Source organism: Pseudoliparis swirei, chromosome 5 (assembly GCF_029220125.1).
Source record: "Pseudoliparis swirei isolate HS2019 ecotype Mariana Trench chromosome 5, NWPU_hadal_v1, whole genome shotgun sequence".
Classification (NCBI taxonomy): domain Eukaryota; kingdom Metazoa; phylum Chordata; class Actinopteri; order Perciformes; family Liparidae; genus Pseudoliparis; species Pseudoliparis swirei.
This window is the reverse complement of record NC_079392.1, coordinates 23,616,272-23,638,212: the sequence shown is the minus strand read 5'-3', so window position 1 is coordinate 23,638,212 and position 21,941 is coordinate 23,616,272. Positions and strand designations below refer to the sequence as shown.

At 44.9% G+C, this 21,941-nt stretch overlaps 1 protein-coding gene across 7 annotated transcripts in view; it reads right to left on the bottom strand.

Annotated features, from left to right (window-relative positions):
• Nucleotides 1-244: 244 nt before the first annotated feature.
• The window catches only part of celf5a (cugbp, Elav-like family member 5a), a 228,594-nt gene continuing 206,897 nt past the window's right edge, over nt 245-21,941 (bottom strand). For 3 of the 7 annotated variants that reach the window (XM_056414126.1, XM_056414131.1, XM_056414133.1), the window contains 6 exons: nt 18,496-18,661; nt 9,613-9,831; nt 8,328-8,420; nt 6,069-6,212; nt 2,372-2,535; nt 245-1,871 (listed from right to left, as the gene is read on the bottom strand). In XM_056414126.1, coding sequence (XP_056270101.1) covers nt 2,408-2,535; nt 6,069-6,212; nt 8,328-8,420; nt 9,613-9,831; nt 18,496-18,661 — 750 coding nt within the window. In that variant the 3' untranslated portion in view covers nt 245-1,871; nt 2,372-2,407. The remainder of the gene's footprint in view (nt 1,872-2,371; nt 2,536-6,068; nt 6,213-8,327; nt 8,421-9,612; nt 9,832-18,495; nt 18,662-21,941) is intronic. The other 4 variants (XM_056414129.1, XM_056414132.1, XM_056414128.1 and 1 more) reach the window with 3 other exon arrangements.

Here is a 21,941-nt window from a genome sequence, read left to right as displayed (position 1 = left end):
GCACCTCTGGACCTCTTTCCTTTTCTTTTTTTTAGCGACGGCCACGTGGGTTTAAGGGCCTTTCGACGCGGGAGGTGAGGGGGGGGAGGGGGGGGGACGGACTCTCATGCAAACCACCGGGAGAAAAATGGACTCTGTCACTCAGTCAATTCATTCAAATATGCCGATGCGGAATTGATTGCGCATCCCTTGCCCCGCGGTGCCGCTCCCCATCTGATCAATATTATCATCATCCTAATTATGCTGTGGGTTAGCCCCCCCCCACCACCACCCCCACCCCTGTGAACCGATGGTCCCCATTAAGAGAGAAATATGCTGGCACTTCTTGGAGGTGAGGAGCGAGAGAGAGAGAGAGAGAAATAGGAGTGGGGGGGGGGGTCTGCCGAGAGCAGCTGGAGGAAGCTTGGCAGCGGGAGAGGGCGCGACCCGGCAGGGACCGCTGTGACACGCCGATGGAATCTATTTATTTATTAATTTTTTCACAACCGCTGTCAAGCTCATTTGTATCTTTTATGAAGCGGCGAGGATCGCGGCGCCGTTGTTTCGCGGCGTGCGGCTCGGCCCGGGCGCGCTTACTTTCTCACCCGCGGTGCTTTTTACGGTCAGATCATCCGCCGCGTCGAGGCTCTAATGAAGACGTGGGATCGCTCCGGCTTCAATTATGGAATTTGGCAAAATGGCGCCGACGAGCGCGATGCGTGGAATCGCCCGCATGCGGCGCGGCGAGCGGAGGGAGGCCGTCATCGCGCCGCTTACTCTTGGCACCGCGGGACGACTTTTTCCTCCGTCTACCGACACGATAACGCCGACGGATCGCACCTCCGAGATGAAATGCTGTGACGCCGATGAAGCGATGGAGTGGCGAAAAGAAGAGTATCTGAACATGCCCGAAACAATGTCTAACCCACATATTCTACGCCACTAAAATAGTATAGCTTTATACATATTTTTTTTCTGTTTTGTTTTAATATTCCTTAGTACCCAGTAGCTATAAATGCAAAAAGGAAAACAAACCAAAACCCATTCATTTCCTCTTCTTTTTTTGTCTTTTTTGTCTTCTTTTTTTGTGTTCAAACCTGAAGCTAGTATTTCTTCTTAAGTTTAACTTGTAATATTATTAGTAGTAGTTTGTAGTATTAGTATCATCAATACTATATATTACTGTTCAGAACAATAAAAATGTTTGGTCCTTTGGTCCCTTAGGGGTGAAAGATTTGCAGTTCTACTGTTGCTAATGGAAACCTCCGTGACCTCCAGGGGTCACAGCTCTGCGCTTGCCGAGAGAGACGGCGAGAGAATAAGAGAAAGAGGGAAAGAGAAAGAAAGTCTGTCAGTGGACCAATCTTTTTTTTTTCCACTGTTTTTCTTGATCTTCAAGTTTTAACCCTCATTTGTCCAGGACAGTAAAAGCCACAAGCGCCTTCTTCCCTTATATATATGTGTATATAATATGTATATAGAAATCTATTTGTTGTTGCTGCTTTTTTGTTTGTTAGTTTGTTGCTTAATTAACAATTCAAGTCTCAACGAGAAAAAGTTCTGTTGTTCGGTCTCATCACATCTTTTTTTCCAGTTTCTTTTTTTTGTTTTCCTTCTTCTCGTCTTTCTTGCACTGTGCCATCTGTTACTGTTAAGTCCCCCGGTGAAGCGCCGCCTCCTCTTTCTCATCTTCTCTTTTTTTCCCCCCCCGCCGTAAAACCTATAATATCTTCGTAAGTAAATGCTGATATGTCTTCAAAAAATTCCTTATGTGTTGATTCTTTTTTTGTTTTTTCTTCTTCTTTTTTTTCTTAAACATATTTCGCTTTCAAAGAAAGAAAAGAAAAAAAAAGTTGAACTCCTCCGAGATATCTTCACGTGTCCTCTGTAACCTGAGAAATAGAAAAGAGAGAGCGAGAGAGAGAAAGGGCAATTTCAGATCTCACTGCTCATTAAGCTGTCACCCCAAAGATCCATTTCTTTAAACTTTGGGAGGGTCCAATATGGCTCTAGTATATCAGTGAAATGGTCTGCGGAGAGCTAACCCGCGCCGACACACCGATCAATCTTTGTCGCCACGGTGACAGATATTCTCACAATTATTACGCCCGCTGTGAGGAATATGAAATCAAACCTTATGGGTTTCCGCGTGTCTGCAGATACCCGAAAAACTCTCGAAACACGTTAAATAATTCAGCTTTACATTCACTGAACATATTTAATACGCGTCTGGCTGACAGATAAGCTCTTAAATTTCCGGCTATCGGAAAAGGAGTCGGGAGGACGGCGCTCGGCCGTTAAATATCCGGCCTCCGCAGAAACAACATCGCTCGTTTTAAATCTTCGGAGAGGTGACGGGGGGGGGGGGGGGGCTGACGCTTTGCCGGCTCACCTGTGCTGCTGCAATGAATACTGAAGGTAGGCGGTGTCAGTACGGGCGGCTGGCGTCCTTCGGTCTCTTGAGCTGGACTTTCAACCTCTTCATCCCGATCTGAAAGCCGTTCATGGCTTGGATCGCCGCCTGTGCACTAGCGGGGTTGTCGAAGCTCACGAAACCTGCGGAGAGGCGACAACTTCATCACCACGAAAGCTTCGACGTCACATCGCGAGTCAATATTTAGAGATGATATCGATCGGAAATGACTCGGAGGGGAAACCTGCTGACAGAGAGGCCGGGAGATAAAAACCTGAGTCGAGCTGCCAGGCGCGGCGCGTGTGGCGGTGCGCTAAGTGGTTGCTTTTAAACTAAAAACAGGCGTAAGAGATTATTTTTCTCAGGGTTTAAAGCGAACACAATGAACACCAGTGTTAGAGCTGGATGTTGACTTTGTGGGGCTCATGATGCCACGAGGGAAAAACTCAAAAGGGCTGATTCCACTTCCTGATTTTAAATATAAAATGAAGGAAATGGAGGCAGGTTCCCAAAAACGTCACTTGTCTCTTAACTTCCCGTTTCTTTGAACTCGTCTGTTTCTGTTTCTTTTGTTTGTAACTCTGTGTTTCTTCTGTTGTGACCAGGTCAACCTCGAAAAAGAGATTTTTAATCTCAATGGGATTCACCTGGTTAAATAAAGGTTTAAATACATAAAAGTGGGGTTGTTATTGTCATAAAGCAGTCAGTGTACGTCTCAGAGGTAAGACCAAGGCCGGTTTGTGAAGCCTCTTTCCCTAGTGGACTAAAACCCCACAAACATCTGCCAACATCTGGCTTTTTGTCTTTCGAGGGGAAGGTTACAGTCGGCGTTGATTCCCAGGACCAATGGCTTCGCAGTCGTCGCGTATTCATCGGCTCCGGTTACCGATGGAAACACGACACCCGGATGAACACCGTCGTACGGTTTTTACCACGGCGTGTGACATTTTTAATTAGTGCAATGTAACACACTTTAATCAAACTCGACCAAAAGCAAATAAAAACTCTTTCAACAGTCACCAGCTCTGGTTTGAGTCTTAATTCTCAAAGTCAGATGGAAAAGTAAACATCTACCAGACCCCTTCGGCATCAGCGGTGTTTTTACCGCGCCGATCGCTGTAAAACACACATAAAACTCGCCATAACGGTCTTTAGTTCGTCTTTAATCTGTTTCCGCCGCGTGACGTTGAAGGTGACGCGCGATGAAGGACGGCGACTCGTCTCCTGTGTGTCAAAACCCTGCATTTATCCGCTAATATAACTGGAAAAAAAAGGGAATTAGAGAGAATAAAATGTCTAGAATATTTTGTGAGAACGGATATAAGAAAATCTGTAATTCATCAGTTGTCTCGCTCTTAAATTGTTACTTTTTTCACATTTTATTTTTGATCTGTTCATCCCGAGAAACTTTTTCTTCTAACGTAACTTCCTGATCTCCGTGGAAAGCCCCCAAAGTACAGAAAGGTAATTGAGCGCAGGTCCCAGTGCAAAGCAGTCTGGACCAAAACAAGAGCAAACATAGTTCACCGTGAGGAGATAACCCCCCCCCCCCCCTCCTCCTCAAACCTATGCCGAACATCCTGTTTCTCATCATGTGTAAAAAAAAAAATAGAAGCCTTGAGAACTCAGTGACCAGAAACTGCAGTGGAGTGTGTCTCCCTCTCGCTTGATGCGCTCCCCTGTGTCGGCGGTGTCATCAGGAGAGCAGCCGATGACCCGTGAGAAACAGCGGGAGGCTCACGGCCACCTGGGAGAGAGACACGGCCGCCCCGGAGCCCGGCCTGCTCCGGCGCCGGCTCGGTCCATTAGGGCGCGGAGAGGCTCGGGGGGGGGGGGGGGGGGGGGCTGAGGAGAGCATGGAGGAAGCATGAAAAAAAAAGAAAAGGAGGTGACCTCCTAACCCGCCATCAGGTTAACACATTGGAGCTGGGAGCGGAGATGAGATGGAGAAGAGATGCTCGGCCCTCTCTCTCTCTCTCTCTCTCTTACTCTTGTGTTTCCTTGTCTTCTTCACACCATCAATCCAAGTTTATCCCCTCTTTCTCCTCCTCTAGATTAATTACACCGGTGCGCTCCCTGTTTCCCCAGGCCCAACATTATGTTGTAAATGCATAGTGTATAAGTCAATACTGCAAATAGCTCTTCTTTCATGAATTTATATGTTATTAAGTCGCCCCGGGGGAGGACGGGGTCCGGGGCGATCAATTTTTTTTTGTTGCCCGGGGTTCTGCTGTTGTTCCCTGAAGTGAAAACAAATGCTGATCCATAATTGTCCTTTGCCTTCACACCCCCCACCCACCACCACCCACCACCCACCACCACCGCCCCCTGCTGCTTGTCTCCTCAAAGTTGTGATACGCCCTGGGGCTCGTCGGTGTGTGTCGGCTGACGGAGCTAAATGGGACGGAGTGTGTGTGTGTGTGTGGGGGGGGGGGGGGGCGTGGCAGTGGGTGAATCAGATTGACAGATATTTGGGGTTACAGCACGTCGGCGATGTGGATGCTGATACAGCAGCTCAAGCTTTTTCGGGTCACGTGGCTGCCAAACCGAAAACAAGGACAGGGGCTCTGATCGACGGCACGGCGGCGAGTCGGGCCGCGATGTATTCTGCACTTTTCTTTTTTTTATACGGCGCCTCGAAACGCGACAGTCATCAAGATGGAAATTCAAGTCAGTCAGTCAGTCAAGGGGGGGGGGGAGATCCTTCAATCTACTGCGTCTGGCTGCTGTCAAACTGCATCCCAATCCAACAGCAGCTAAACAGGATATTTGTTTGAAACGAGTAGTTTGGAGCGCAGGATGAAAAGAAAATGGAGGAAAAAAAAAAATGGAACTTGCACCATGAAGCTTTTTTCGCGCCTCGGCTGTGAGTTTTTACACAACACCCACAAACGGCTGAATATTTGAAGAAAACTTTAAGAGATCAGACTCCAAAAAAACTCAACAAGTTTTGTTGTGTGCGAGAGAGAGAGCGAGAGAGAGAGAGAGAGCACATTGTGTCCAACTCCTGAACACAACGATTGTATTCCCTCCAGTATCTCCGCGCAACAATAAATACCAAATCATACCCACAGCTCTATATAAAGAGGCGCAACACAAGCCCCATGTTGTTATGCAATGGTTCCGGCTGTGTGGGGTTTGTGGGCGGCGAGCAGGCGCGTGCACAGATAGACCCCTCGTGGTGCTCAAGCTCCTCCCCTTTTGCCCGGGATGAGAAACGTGGCCCTTTCTGCTGGAGCCCATGCAATTTCTTCTTCATTAGTAAGTATTTAAGAATACAAATGACTCTCTCTGTCATCAATTGCCCCCAAACGTGTTTTTATATCTGACGGGGCATCTATTTGAGTTCTTGTGAGAGCTCCGCGGCACTCCTCCTCATCCTCATCCTCCTCCTCCTCCTCCTCCTCCTCCTCCTCGCATGTTTATTATACGACATTTATCGCTCCTATCATTTTCTAAATTAAAATAAATTGTAATTGTGAATAGAAAATATGTTTGTTTGTTCTGCTCTCATATCTTCTCACGACCCAATGTGTCTCAGATGTTGCATAGCAACCAACCAGTGACCAAAAAAGAAATAATTTTGGCGTTGTTTTTTTTGGGGGGGGGGGTTTGAGCACCTGCCCCCCCCCGACATGTCGGTGCACGTGGCCGGTGGCGGCGGCGAGAAACTCACCGAAGCACTTGCTCTGGTTGGTGGCTCGGTCCATGAAGACCTTGGAGGAGATGACGCTGCCGAAGGGCAGAAACATCTGCATGAGTTCATTGTCTCCGAACTCCTGTGGCAGGTGGTAGATGAACAGGTTACAACCCTCCGGACCTGCACACACACACACACACACACAGAGGGAGGGAGGGAGGGGAGGAGGGGAGTAGGGGGGGAGGGAGAGAGAGACAGCTGTGAATTTGTCATTTTGATCCGTGCCGTCTCTCGCGTCGACTAAATTAAGATAAGTGGAAATAGATTTTTTTCTCCGGGACGCCTCTCGACATTATCAGCGATAACACATAAACTGTTCTTAAACACGCACAAAGATTAATGGAGGGAAAAAGTTTGGCCATCGATTTCGCCGATACGGAGCGGATGAGAAATGTTTTCAATTTACATTTTGAGATCTTCCGATTCAGAATATGAATATGAAGGCCGAAATCTAGACGGCAGATCAAAGATTTTCCAACTGGCAACTATCTGTAATTTGATCAATGTGCTGCGAAAGAAATCTAAATTAATTCATGAAAATTCATTTAAAGAGTTTTTAGGTAACACTTTCTATCTCTATAATGCATTATAAACATACACATGCTTATAGCACTGTATAGTATTGTTATACTCACTTATATATATTAAATATAATTCCTATAGAATGCATTATATGCACTGATGTGAATATATTTGACTTAAAGTGGTCATTTGTTTGCTTAAAATCACATACAAATTTATTTTACATTTATTGTGTTGATACTTTTTAAATTGTAAAGCAAGAAACGACCACTGTGAGCAATCTAACATCCCATAATAATGCATTATAACAGTGATTATAATGCATTATAAAAAATATAATGTATTACAACTTCAAAATGCTTTCAAATGTGTTATGATTTTAGTTATAAAGCATTATGAATATGTGTGTAGGCTTATAAATATACTTATTACTTCTTATAACTGTGTTTAGAATGCATCGTAGAAATAGGCGTCATAGAAAGTTACTATATATATATATTTTATAATGTCTTTATTATTATATATTTATATATATTTATATATATAGATATATATTTATGTATACATATATATATTTGTAAATATATTATATATTTATATATATACTTATATATACAGGACTGTCTCAGAAAATTAGAATATTGTGATGAAGTTCTTTATTTTCTGTAATGCAATCAAAAAAACAAAAATGTCATGCATTCTGGATTCATTACAAATCAACTGAAATATTGCAAGCCTTTTATTCTTTTAATATTGCTGATTATGGCTTACAGCTTAAGAAAACTCAAATATCCTATCTCTAAATATTAGAATATCATGAAAAAGTATACTAGTAGGGTATTAAACAAATCACTTGAATTGTCTAATTAACTCGAAACACCTGCAAGGGTTTCCTGAGCCTTGACAAACACTCAGCTGTTATAAATCTTTTTTAACTTGGTCTGAGGAAATATTAAAATTTTATGAGATAGGATTTTAGAGTTTTCTTAAGCTGTAAGCCATAATCAGCAATATTAAAAGAATAAAAGGCTTGCAATATTTCAGTTGATTTGTAATGAATCCAGAATGCATGACATTTTTGTATTTTTAATTGCATTACAGAAAATAAAGAACTTTATCACAATATTCTAATTTTCTGAGACAGTCCTGTATATATATATATATATATATATATACTGATATTCAAAACACTGCTGTCCCTAATTCACTGCAAATTACACAACGCCAACTTGTATGTAAACCTGCAGTAAGTAAGTAAATCCCTATTGTCATTATTTAAATGTTTCCATCTGGGTTGCACTGCCATCATTCTTACAGCAGGGGATTTTATTATATAAGCTTTAATTATATCTTATGAAGAAGAAAAAAAAAGCACGGGCCTATGCAGATTATGCGCATTTCTCAGCATGTTATAATATATTGGGTTAAGCCTTGTTCATCCTCATACTTCACACATCCATTACCTAAGATGAGAGGTGGACAACATCCAGTGACATTGTTCCACTCATCTATGACCGACAATGAGACGTGTACGGAGTTAAAGTAATATTCCTCCTCCCGCGCTCACATATAAGCGTCGCGCAGAAGCAGGTGTGTTGAGCGCCAGAGTAATCTCGGTTTTCCCACGCTCGTCTTCTTCATGTGTCTATCGTACGCGGGGAAGAAGATGAGATGTGTGGAAGTGTAAAAAAAAAAGCAATAATGTTCTCTCACCCTCACCTTCTCTCTGCTGCTGCTGCTGGATGACCTGCGGTGGCTGGGGCAGCGTCTGGCCAATGGAAGTCAGCGTGGTGGTCGGGTAGATCGCTGCATGGGGATGGAGAGAGAGATAGGGGGGGGGATAGAGAGAAGGGGAGGAGGAGAGTAAAAACAGTTTACCAACAGAGAACGATGCAGAGGATGACATTTCAAATCCAAAAATTTGCCAAAATGTCCATTTTGGAGACCTCGCCGAAATTCTCGGTGCTAAAACCTCTCTAACTTTGTTCTGCTTCACTTTTTCAAAGTCAAAGTTTGCAGAGAGAATGTTCACATGTTTTAATATGATGTGTGAGAGTTTTAAACAATTCAACTGCCTCATTCCAAAAATATCATCCTGGAAGTGCTTTTTTTCAATTCGGACCTGACATTTTTCAGTTTTTTTCTGTGTGCCATCTTCATTTTTACTCTTACCCAATAACATATAATAATAATACATAAAATTTCTATAGCGCTTTTCATAGTACTGAAAGACGCTTATTACACATATAAGACATACGAGTTATGTATATAGACACCTGTGGTCTATATACATAGAGACCACAGGTGTCAAACACAAGGCCCGCGGGCCGAGTCCGGCCCGCCACGTCGCTTTACGCGGCCTCTGGCGGCTTTAAAGACACATGATCACCTTTTCTTAAAGAAATTGAAGAAAAATATCCCGTGCTTTTATTTTGAAGGTTTAAGATTAAATAGATTTCTGTTATAATATTAAAGAAATTTCCTTATGTAGAATATTTCTACACTCAATTAAACAATAACCAAATGCAAAGAGAGTTATTTAACAATATGTTCGAGGAGTTTAAAAAGTGTTTCCGGCCCTTTAAGAGGGCGGCCATGATGCTGATTTGGCCCACGGTGAATATGAGTTTGGCACCCCTGATATAGACGGATATCTACACATCTGAACAAAATATATATATATTTAATATATATATATATTTAATATAATATATATATATTAGATAAAATAGCCCTCGTGGTTGCAGAGATACAGCCTTTCTAGTTTGGTTATGCCATTTTCAGAGAAGAGGCCTAAAAAAAGCGTGGTGCTTAAAAGGTTAAGGTCGACCGCACGGGCGCAACACGCGTCATCAAAGGCCCTCCGATGGCGCCGTCCTATCTGAACACATGCAGCCTCATGCCCCCCCCCCCCTCCCCCTCCCCGCCGGTGATTTTCTCGAAGCCACCCGCACATCTACGGTCAGGTGGTGCGGCGGGAGCGAGGCGGCGTGCGCACCTGTGTATTGCTGCACTCCGGTGAAGGCTTGCTGGAGGGTGTCGGCAGCGCTGGGGCTCTGGGTGGAGTAAGGCGGCAGGCCGTTGGTGTACATGGCCTCCACCGCGGGGTGGGGGTGTCCGTTGGGCTGATGGGGGATGCCGGTGAATCCGTTGACGAGGGGCGTGACGAGGCTGGGCACCGAGGTGGCGATGTTGGCTGGTGGAGAACTGAGGCCTGCTGGGAAAGAAAAAAAAAGGGGGGGGGGGCAAACAACACAGTTTAAAGTTACTCTATCTACACGTGATACGACACACCTGTTGTAAAGAATTAAGACGGAGGTGTATGCATATGGACTTTCCCACAGAGAGTAAACGCACCGCAGCACAAGTGGATCTATACACACACACACACACACACACACACACACACACACACACACACACACAGCATCTCCTCTAATGCAAGGACACGGTTGCGACGCCAGTCTGTCACATATCCGCCGTTTGTCGTGACACATCCTGCGGAATAGCCGAGGAGTCAACCTGTGAAAAATGAGCCTGTCCGTAGTGTTTGTGCGATACCCCGCCGGCTCGAGATGATGAAACCGCGATGCAACTTCACAGAGGAGAGGTGAAAAAAAGAGAAGAGGAAGAGAAAAAGAAAAAAAAAGAAAAAAGGGAAAAAGATCCAGACCGAAAGGAGATTACCGAGGGAGGTTTGCTCGAACGAGCAGGTAGCGGGGGGAAAAAACCACCCCAAAAGATGCCTCTTACTTTTATACATCATAAAAATAAAGACAAAATAACAACAGTTGGCAGTTTGACAAATGGGTGGGTCATAACATATATGGTACACGCCTGAAAGGCAGCCGTAAGACGCTTCATGAGTGGAATTGAAATTGGATGCTCCCTGTCCTCTCTCATCCAATGCATTTTAAAAGGACCCTCCTTTGGAAAGTGTTTCCAATTATGCCAGGAACATCAAAGTACCCATTTTGAGCCGAATCTCACTGTGTGATGGTCTCTCTAAAAGGGCTCCTCCGTGGCAAAGCATCCGAGCTCGCTGAAGTACGGCTCCCCCGAGGACCACCTCTCAATCTGGAAACCCTCGCCCCGATTGGTCGAGAGAAAAAAAAGCCCAGGTTGTCACGGAAACCCTCCGGCAGAGGCCGTATCCCCTCAATCTGGTGCCTGAGTAAAGAACCCCCCCCCCCCTGTGAGAGGTGGTCCAGATAGGGTAAACAATCACTCCCCCCCCCCCCCCGTATACACCCGAGATTTTATGCTAATGCCGCGGTAAATATGCTGTACATCACACGCTCAGAAACCTCCCACAGCCGAGTCACATCATCTGCATATCCATATGGATCTGCTTTTCTTCTTCTTCTTCTTCACCTTCAATATTTCCTCTCCTCTCTCTCACCGCCTCAGCATTTAAGTCACGAGGAGGCGGAGCAACTGCAGTGACCTGGGGAATAGCCCGGGGTCCAGTGAGAGCAGTTGTGTCTTTAGCACTGTTTTTCAGATATATATATATATATATATAATTTTTTTTAAAGCCTCCCCACGATTGCTTGTTTTTGTTGTTGCGGAGCTGTGATGAATGAGACTGCGGCTTCAGCCCATTCTCCCCACCAGGAGGGCAAGAAGACAGCTAAGTCTGCTCGGGCCACACGCACCGCACTGCTCCGCCGGATAATGCCCCCTCTCCATCATCAGGCAAATTCATTTCCCAAGGCTTAGCGGCGCCGTGATATGGAGGAGCACACGCGGCGGCGAGGCCGTGACGTCAATTCTCGGGTCGGCAGTCGGACGTGACGTCTGAGGGAAAAGGAAAAAAAATGGATACCGGGGTCCGGTCCGGGTATCACGCTGGAAATGTGACAGCGGGGAATAAAGCGTGAAGATTACACGTGTAAAAAAACCCCGCTGTGGAACGTTTACCCACAGTCACTAAACTGAATGCTATCAAATACCACAGTAGATGTGTTGCATTCATGTGCTGGATCACAAAATGGGTGTTTTTTTTCGTGGACGATAAGCATCGCCGCGGACGATAAAACAACGGTTACACAACGAAGCCGTCGATGTACCCTCGTCATCATCTTTATCCTTTACTGTCACAATGACCCAATATCCAACACGAGCCCACCCGGATAATGTTGGTTTTTCCCCCTCTGTTGAAATGGTCCAAGTGTATCCTAACAAGACATTTTCATATTTTTTTATAGCTCAGTGGAGATATAGTTCTTGCATTGTGGGGACATTGCATTCATAGTGTGCTTACAATGCGACACACACACACACACACACACACACAGTAGAGCGCGGGGGCGTGTGTTTGGCCTGTAATGGCCGACGCGTTGTTCCCCACAGAAGCTCGACGGAAAGATTACGTATTCCATCCGGCGCTCGCTCTGAACTCTCACTTCTCCACCCTCGTTACCGCCGAGAAAAGAAAAAAAACAGCATGAAGATGTGTCCGTCGCATGCGTTTATGTTATGGAAAGCAGAGTTACGTTCGTATCCGGGCGAGAATCGCTCCTCGGGAAAAAAAAATCCAATAAATACTGTCGATTTTCTCCGAGCCGCAATCGCTTCACGAAAAAAAAAGAAGTCTTCACGTGCGACGGCAGCATTTATTATGCTAATTATGCATTCAAATCAACCGGCGATGCTACACCCATACGGGAGAGTGCCGTCATTACCGCCTTTTTTCGCTGGAGCAAGTAATAAGCACTCAAAACAGATGCTTTCATCTAACCGATTTAAAATGTGATGCATTTAGACTCAAAGAGAGAATGTCTGTCCGCTCCTTAAAGTATGAATAATAAATCTTTTTTTTAATTTTTTTACAGAGGACCGGTTGGTATACCAAGGAGAAGAAAAAAAACGATGCGACTTTTGAATAGTGCCGCTTCAAAGCAAAAATACGGTGTGTGTGTGTGTGCACCTCCATTCATCGTCTCGGATTTATTTAAATGCCTTTTGAACACAATTCTAAATTGAGGTATCTTCTGCTTTGTGTTCAAAGGGTGATTCTTATCAATAATGTCATCCGCGACTGATTGGAGGCTTCATAGAGTCTTTCCACTCTTATCAATTAAGATTATGAATACGAGTCAGCGGCTCCGACCAGCAAATAAAAACATTTGCTTTCGGTTGCCCTTTCACATGAAAGATCTATATTAGTGTGGTGGGCTGCCAGGCTACTGTCAATTATCCCCACAGTCCTGATGACACATATTAGATGATTCATGTTCCACTTTGATTTATTTTGCTTATTTAGTGATGAAGATCCTCTACCGCCGAGACGTCTTCCAGATTTTCAGGGGACTTAGAGTTTTAATTAAACACTCGCTGCTCTCGTAACAAAGACTAATGACGTGCACTCTGTCTGTACTCTGAACTTTCTGCTTGGCTAGAGTAGGATTAGTACCTTTTAACTAATGTATTCAAACGTCCTCCTGTTTGTCATCTCCGCCGATGACCTTGTTCGTGTTTGCGAGAGAATGCGCTCGTATGCGGATGATGCAGCGGCGTAAAAAATAACTTCTTAAAACCCATTTTTATAGAACAGCTTTTAAGTGATATCGTCCTTTTATGCAGAGCTTTGGTTCCCCTCATTTAGTTTTGCCTTGACTCTCTGTAGAGCACTTTGTGAACTTTATTTTTAAAGGTGCTTTATAAATAAAGTTATTATTATTATTACAGCTAATCTTTGGTTCCCATCATTCAGTTTGTTTATTTTTTTATTTTAATATATATATATATATAATTTTTGTAAATTTTTATATTGGTTTCTTACTATTCTATTTGTTTTGCCTTGACTCTCTGTAGAGCACTTTGTAGACGTTGTTTTTAAAGGTGCTATATAAATAAAGTTATTATTATTATTACAGCCAATCTTTGGTTCCCCTCATTTAGTTTGTTTATTTTTTAATTTTATTTAAATATATATATATATATATATTTTGGTAAATTTTTATATTTGTTTCTTACTATTCTATTTGTTTTGCCTTGACTCTCTGTAGAGCACTTTGTAGACGTTGTTTTTAAAGGTGCTATATAAATAAAGTTATTATTATTATTACAGCCAATCTTTGGTTTCCCTCATTTAGTTTGTTTATTTTAATTTTAATATATATATATATATATTTTTAATTGTTATATTTGTTTCTTACTATTCCATTTGTTTTTCCTTGACTCTCTGTAGAGCACTTTGTAAACGTTGTTTTTAAAGGTGCTATATAAATAAAGTTCTTATTATTATTACAGCCAATCAGCGCCGCCGGTCGAGGGCTGAAGCGGAAGCTCGCCTCGACAAATAAACACACAAACAACATCTTTAAACTCTCGAAATACAAAGTCCACGACCCCGCGAAGTGTCATTAACGCCAAAATCGGGCGTTCCTCTCGCTCGTTTTGAACGTGTCGAGCGGCGCCGGTGGAAGTGCTCCGGCGCCGCCGCGCAGCTGGCCGTGAGTGGGCCGCCTCTGGCTGCGGAGCATCTGCGGCAGTACACTTGGTTTAATACGTACTTGTGCGTGTGCGTCTTCAGAGAAGAGCGGCGCCGTGCAACAGAACATGAAGAGTGACTTTGATTACACACTTCTCGCCTCCCCCCAACACGACGTGTTCTTCCTTCGCCAGCAGGATGCGCATCGCCCTGCGCTTTCTTCCTCTCTTCTATTTCTCTCGCGCCGTTACTCCAGCTCTCTCTCTCCTCTCTCTCTTATTTCCCTCCCCCTTGTTTTTGTTTAACTTTTATTTTCTTCTGCCGCGCTCAGGGAGCGGCACCTGGTGAACATTATTTTCAAAAAGCATCATCATGCATCATTGTAAGGATACATGCCCTAATCAGCCCAACCATCTGGCAAACGGCTTACGCGCCATCGAGCTTAAATGCGTTGCATCTGTTGATCGAATGGATGTCTCATTGTTTGCGGAGGAGCACCCTTAACCTCTGAGCCTCTTTGTTTCACTTTGGCTCGCTGTCACGAGCCACATTTTCTGTTTTCGCGGCGGCAGAGGTTACGCCGATCGTTTAAAAAAACACGATATTAACGTCGCGCATTTACCTCGAAGATCGGCCGAGATTCTCATCGTTGGAGCGTCACCTTGACGCGGGTCGGTGATTCGGAAGGGCGAAAGACGAGCTGTCAAATTTGGTAACCGCTCTTATTTTGAAAATAAAGGGGGATTTGAACCATTTCCTCCTTTTTTTTTTAAACGTACTTTTTTTGTTTTGTTTTTTCAATGCGAGAACATTGAAGTGTAGAATCATCCTGGAAGTGATTTTTTTCAATTCGGACCTGACATTTTTCTGTTTTTGTCTGTGTGCCATCTTCATTTACTCATATCCAGTAACATATAGACCACAGGTGTCAAACACAAGGCCCGCGGGCCGAATCCGACCCGCCGCATCGCTTTACGCGGCCTCTGGCGGCTTTAAAGACACGTGATCACCTTTTCTTAAAGGAATTGAAGAAAAATATCCCGTGCTTTTATTTTGAAGGTTTAAGATTAAATGGATTTATGTTATAATATTAAAGAAATGTCCTTATGTACAATATTTCTACACTCAAATAAACAATAACCAAATGCAAAGAGAGTTATTTAACAATATGTTCGAGGAGTTTATAAAGTGTTTCCGGCCCTTTAAGAGGGCGGCATGTTCACAGTATCAATAGTGTTTAAGGGTCAATGAGTTGGCACCGATGTATTTTAAGCTCAGAATTGCATGTACGTGGTTTTTCGACCCCTGACCTTTTTCTATAGTGTGTGCCATTTTAAACCCTGAACATTTTTCTTTCTCGATTGATATTCACATGAATCAACGTGCAGCTGTATCTCTCCACGCACGATCATTTGAAACACAAGATTAACGTCGCGCATTTACCTCGAAGATCGGCCAGGATTCTCATCGTTGGAGCGTCACCTAGACGCGGGTCGGTGATTCAGAAGGGCGAAAGACGAGCTGTCAAATTTGGCAACCGCTCTTATTTTGAAAATAAAAGGGGATTTGAACCTTTTTCTTCTTTTTTTCACGCTGACGAAGTTGCCGGATGTCAAAAGCAGGGACGTGCACAGATATTTTGGGGGGCAGGTGCTCAAACCCCAAAAAAGGGCACCCATCGGCCAATAAAAATTTGCATAAGCAGCATTACGCTAATTATGGGGTCTTCGACCTGCGTTTCCTCCCCGCAGGATTAGCCAGCTAGCTCACATTTTCCTTATGAATAAGTATGAATTACTACATAGCAACAACAGTACTTACGTTCTGATTGGCTAACGGGTACTCGTGTAAAGAAAAAAACACATTTGGAGGGAATTGATGACAGAGAAAGTCATTTTTATTGTTAAATACTGATGAAAGAGGATACAAATGCGTCTAAAGAAAAAGTGGCAGTTTTCTCATCCAGGTCAAAGGGGGCCGGCGCTTGAGCACCACTAGGGGTCCATCTGTGCTCATGCCTGCTCAAAAGTGTAAATATTCAAATCTAATTTGTTTGATGATACAGCGTAATGCATAAATTACACCTCCGTCAGAGAGAAGAGAAGCACTCTGGCTCCCGGACCCCCTAAAACAGATTCCGATATTACAATGAATAATTCCACTGACGCGCGGCAGACATCCGACCGTCTCTCGTGTCACCGTCTCTTGGCCTACTTATGCAGACAGCCTCGCCAGTAATGTTGTGTTCATTCAATGAACTCTAAATAAGTCATAGCCGCAAGTGCGAAAAAGGGAGGGAGGAAATAGCTGTGTACAGCAGAGCCGCCACACTGCCACTCCGGCTGCTGCTGGCAGCAGCACTCACATTAATGAATGAAGAAAGGGGAAATAAAACATTCCATATTCATCATGACAGTCCTTGAGAATTGACGGAAAAAAAGCCACGCTTCTCTCTCTCGATGATTAATAATCCGCCGCATTCGATAATGAAAAGTAATCAGCCCGACGTGTAGCTTACACATCACATGTCCATATAAGGCAGATGAATGGCACCACTTCACACGTCACGTGTTCTCTTTCCTTGTCTGGTTTTTGTATCGCAAGCAAAAAAAAAAAAAATCTTTTTCTTTCTTTCTTTGCCCGAGCCAAGTCGTGAGCTCCTGGCATTGCCGGTTGATACAGAAAGATTGCCTTTGCATTTCCCCCCCAAAACAGAAGCAGTTTTGTTGAGCTTTGAAAGAGCATCTAAGAAAATACAGCAATATTTCCTTAAGACTGAGGCTTGGATCTCGTTTGTTTTTCTTTCTTTTTTCCGAGAGGCTATACGGTTCAAAAGAGACTCTGGAACAGCAGAAACAATACACACAGACCGGAGGACAAAGACTGCAACACACACACACACACACACACACGCAGGGATTCTTGCAACACAGTTGCGCAATCTTTCATCAGCCCTATTGTGTGGCAAAATATAGGTATGCATGCAGAACACAAAGATCTGAATTGCCCACGCTGTCAAAATAAGAGGCTTCTCAGCGAGACCGAGCTCCACTTTTAATCACCGTCTCTGATTGATTACGCCCGCCCCCAAAAGTGCACACTTTGCACTGAAAACATCACTGTGAAAAAAAAAAAGAATTTGACAAATGGGTCTGGCTCTCTGGATATATTGAACCGTGTTGAAAATGATTGCGGATGTGCCGTACGCGTGTATCGCGAGCGCGTGCCGTCGTCACATCGTGTGTGTGTGCGCGCGTCGGGTTTTTTAAGGCTGCGGGGCGGACTAACGCGTGTTTAAAAAGGTTAATAAGGGTCCCGCGGCATCGATTCCCACACCTGGTCCGCTGTCGGTCCCGTTTATTGCAATTGGAGCGACTGTTGCGAAGTAACTAAAACGGGGCTCGTCCAATAAAGCCGTCCCTTTTTCCTCGTGGCGGGCGTACCCTCTTTTCCGACTTAAGGGAACCACATTCCAGAGACAATTTGATTCCTATGACGGCTTTAAAGATGATCTACAATAGGCCCCGTTGCACAGATGGCGGTTCTCTCTCTCTCTCTCTCTCTCTCTCTCTCTCTCTCTCTCTCTCTCTCTCTCTCTCTCTCTCTCTCTCTCTCTCTCTCTCTCTCTCTCTCTCGCGGCGATTGGTTTAAAGTGACCAAAGTCATCACCTTAAAAAAAAAAAAAAAAACTCAATACTGCAGTGTTGACAAAGTAGGTGAGCGGAGCCACAACAAAGACTCCGGGATGCTATATTATTTATTTCGGCTCATGCTCGTGTTTAGTTTGAGAATCTTGAAGTTTCCTCTGTCTCAAGGAAAAAGGGGAAGCGGTGCTGAATAAGCAAATGTTATGCAGTGGGTAGGCATTTCAAAGTCCTTCCCTCTTCCCTCTGTAATGCGTCTGCATCCGAGGTGTTTGTTATGGAAAACCCAAAACCAAAACTGCATGCAGATCATGCACAAGTGCTTCAAAGCACAAGGTCAAAAATACTTGGGGGGGGGAATTAGCGCCTTATCTGGGAACTTACTTATTGGCATTCCCGTATTTGGGCTGCGACTGTCCCCAAATATTTTCTGCATTCACAAACAAAATATAAATGCAAATCCAATCGACTGTATTTTTCCTCTTAAGTCTCTCTTTTCTCTCCAGTGGAATACTTTATTTTTTTGAATATCAGTAAGCAGGCAATCTTTCCTTCTCGGCCTCGCTGCAGCTCCAGTTGTTATCCTCACACACACACACACACACACACACATGCATATGATACAAAATAACAGTTGACCTATCAGAACATCACTGGCATGTGCGAGTACACACCCACAAAAACAAAAGCAAGGCATTAACACGAGCAGCATCCCCGCTCGTGGCATCACTTACCCACCCTTGATCCGCAAACGCACACTTTTAAGAAGAAATAGGGGGAATGAAAACTAAGCGCTCACCCAGGGCTTGATGGAAATCGCCCGACACCTGGGTCATGGTGTTGGCTTGGAGGCTGTTGATGTTGAGCGCCCCCATCTGGTGGATCTGCGTGGCGGGAAAAGCCACGCTAGGCGTGAGGTAACCTCCGTGGCTTGCTGCCATGATGGCCGCCTGCTGCTGCATGAGCTAAAGAAGAGGGACACGGAGAGATGGGGCGGTGGGGAGGAGAGGAGGGATGGGGTGTGAGATAGAGAGAGCGAGGGAGAGGGAGAGAGAGAGAGAACATGAAGTGAGGGGAGGACAGATGGTAATGAAAAATATCGTAAGTTGAGAAGGAGTCGGACAGGGACGAGTTGGAGAGAGAGAGAGAGAGAGGAACGCAGCAAAGGTAGAACACGGATGTATGTGGAGGTTGATGGATGGATAGTGCATGGGAAGTACAGAGAAAGTAGAGCGGAATAAAAGAAAGGGAAGAAAAAAGAAGCCTGTCAACCTATGTTTAGTGGATCTGTCAATCCTCCCAGCAGGAGGCCTGTCACCAGCTGCAGCAACGATTTAATAGCTGTCTGTCGGGCTCATACAAATCAAGATTTTGACATGTGGACATTATCTCTGTGCTCGGCGAACAGGAAAACTTTGCAGAAGGGTTTGCGCCGCTTTTTTTCTCTTTCTTCTTCTTTCTCCTCGCAGATTGTCAAACTTCACGACGCTCCGACGGGCTGAATAGAAAATGGGGGCCGGAGCGTCATCAAATGACCGGTTATTGAAGGAGTTATTTTTAGAGACAAACACCGTGTGCATGTGTGTGTGTGTGTGTGTGCGTTGCTCCACGTCTGTTATTTTGTTGTTGTTGAGGAGTCACTGAATCAAAAGCCACGAGTCATGAAAAACAATCTTATTCCAGACCCGCGGTGGTTAACGTGAGTCAGAGGATTTGAAAAAGGCAGTTGATCTTCGCGTGTTTGGAAAAAAATCCGAGATAAAATCAATAGCCCTTCGTTCACTCTGCATTTTCACTGAGCATGAAGCGAGAGCTGGAACTATATTTTTGCTGCCCACAGAGTGTTTATTCATGCACCGATTCAAACACACACAGTCTCTGCACTCTTAAATTCTCCCCATCCAACATCCATCATTGTAGGCTACAGATTGTCCTGTTGCATGGGGGTGAACCAGTGGATTGGAGTTGGGAAAAGTCTCTCTCTCTCTCTCGCTCTCACTCTCAGACCCTTCCACTGACCACTCCTCCCTCCCCCTCTTGCCCACTCACTCTCTCTCTCTGTGTGTGTGTGTGTGTTTAATACTGCATGGCCGTGGCCCGAGAATGACTCGTATGAGCCCAAATCAAACTCCTCTGCCGCTGGCGCTAATGACAATATTGTGAGACACTGGAGGTATAGAATGCCACTTTGCTGGTATTTGCATGGGGACCCTGCGACGCAAAAAAAAGAAGAAAAAAAAAGCCAATTATTTTCCCCTCAGTGCCCCTGTCAGGTAACCTGAAAGTGGCTGTCTCGCTGTAGAATGCCCGGCGCTGACATCTCATCCATTAGTCCGCATGCCTTCGCCTCGGCTATCTATTAACTCCTTTCTGCCATTTGCATAATTCCCAACGTGACGAACGGGAATCATCAGTTTTTTTTCCCCCCGAACAAGATGAATTGAGCCTTTCGGGAGGGCCATCGCGGCGAAAGACAGCGAGAAAGGAGCGAGAAAACTAAACAAAAGCAACGACACGGAAACAAACAAAGAGGTCTCGAGCCTCCCCCCCCCCCCACCCCCTTCTATTAGGATGTGAGCAGGGTCGGACTTCAGGATTGTTAATATTAATCTGATTTATTGAAGGGTCTCACTGGGCTGGTGGTACAGAATAAATACACTGTCACACCACGCACTGTATTTGTTTTTTTGGGGGGGGGGGGGGGGGGGACTCGAGACTTCTGATTCTAATGAGCTTGCAGCCTATTGGTTGAGGGCCGTGTGGCCTGATACGAAAACCCGGCCTGGACGGAGTCATGACGGAGTGGAAGTGAATGCCAGGCCCTCTCTTCCCTGTGCATGTTTTGGATAATGCAATCCTTAAAGCCATCCGTCAGACTGTCATGGATAACAACTTTGGCATTCATTGACGCTTCGTTACAAAACTCAAGTTCAGCAAATTGGAAAACCGAGCATATAATTACGCTGGAATGCAGCGGTTAATACAAACTGGCTCTGGAAAAAAGTAAAAAAAGCGAGAGAAAAAAGACGACAAAGAGCGGAGTGGTTATGTTGACAGAGATATTCAAAAATCCCTTCATTTTACTTTTCACATGCAAACACTTCTTTCTTCTTCTTCTTCTTCTTCTTCTTCTTCTTCTTCTTCTTCTTCTTCTTCTTCTTCTCTCCCTCTCCTTCTTATTCGGAAATTACAAAAGGCATTAAATCCAAAAAGCCATTCCCGTTTTCTTTATTTATGCGCCAACCCCGGCAGATAGCGAACGTCTCCGCGGCAGAACGAGCAGAACTGAGTCTTCATCTTCACAGACGCAACCTTTTCCCGCTTCACCCTTGAAAAGAAAAGGATGAGGGGGAAGAAAAAGGCAGACAGAAACAAGGGGGCGGCGGGAGGTGGGGGGGGGGGACGACGACAAAAGAGAAAGCGCCGGGGAGATGAAAGGGAGCAAAAAAGAAAGTTGCCCGGGCTCCAGCGGCATTCATTTAGTGTCAGACATCTGCTTTTTTATTGCAACCTGATGGCATTACTCTCCCCTGGTGCCAGCAGGCAATCACCTCTTTATCACATGGCAATTATCTCTATAGCGCTGCTCTGTGACTCGCTGACTCTCGGCTCTGTCACATGTGACCCCTTATAGCCCGACCGGCCGGGGATGGACGGGAGAGAGAGAGAGAGAGAGACAAAGAGGTGCATAAAGCTGGAGAGAGAGAGAGAGAGGGTGACAAAGGTTGATCAAACGAGAGCGAGCGAGGGAGACAGGAGGTCAATGAGGTGAACTAAAAGACTGAAGACAGAGGACTGAAGCTCAAGGGCCTCGTTTGTTACCCCCGTGCGGGCGGGCTGTATTTCCACATCAGGATTTGAATGCCAACTCCCCATGTGATACACTGTGGTGTGTGTGTGTGTGTGTGTAGAGCTCGTCCTCACGAGTATAATACAGCTAAACCAGGTCACACACACACACACACACAAGCTTTACAGCACAGCTAAATGATGCAGTAATCCGTTACCGTGGTTTCTCTCATGTGTGCTGCTGCTGGAGCGCGAGTCCCTCCAACAGGGGGAGATGTTTCCTAATGTGAGTTTTACAGTCATCATCCTCCCTCTCATCCGCCCACACATTGTCACCATCAGCGCCAAGTTAAACCATTTTTCCTCTCCCTCTCATTTATCTATCTCACACTCAGTCCGATGCATCTTTTTTTTTTGGAGGGGGGGGGGGGGGGGGGAGGTGCCGGAGGCGCCTTT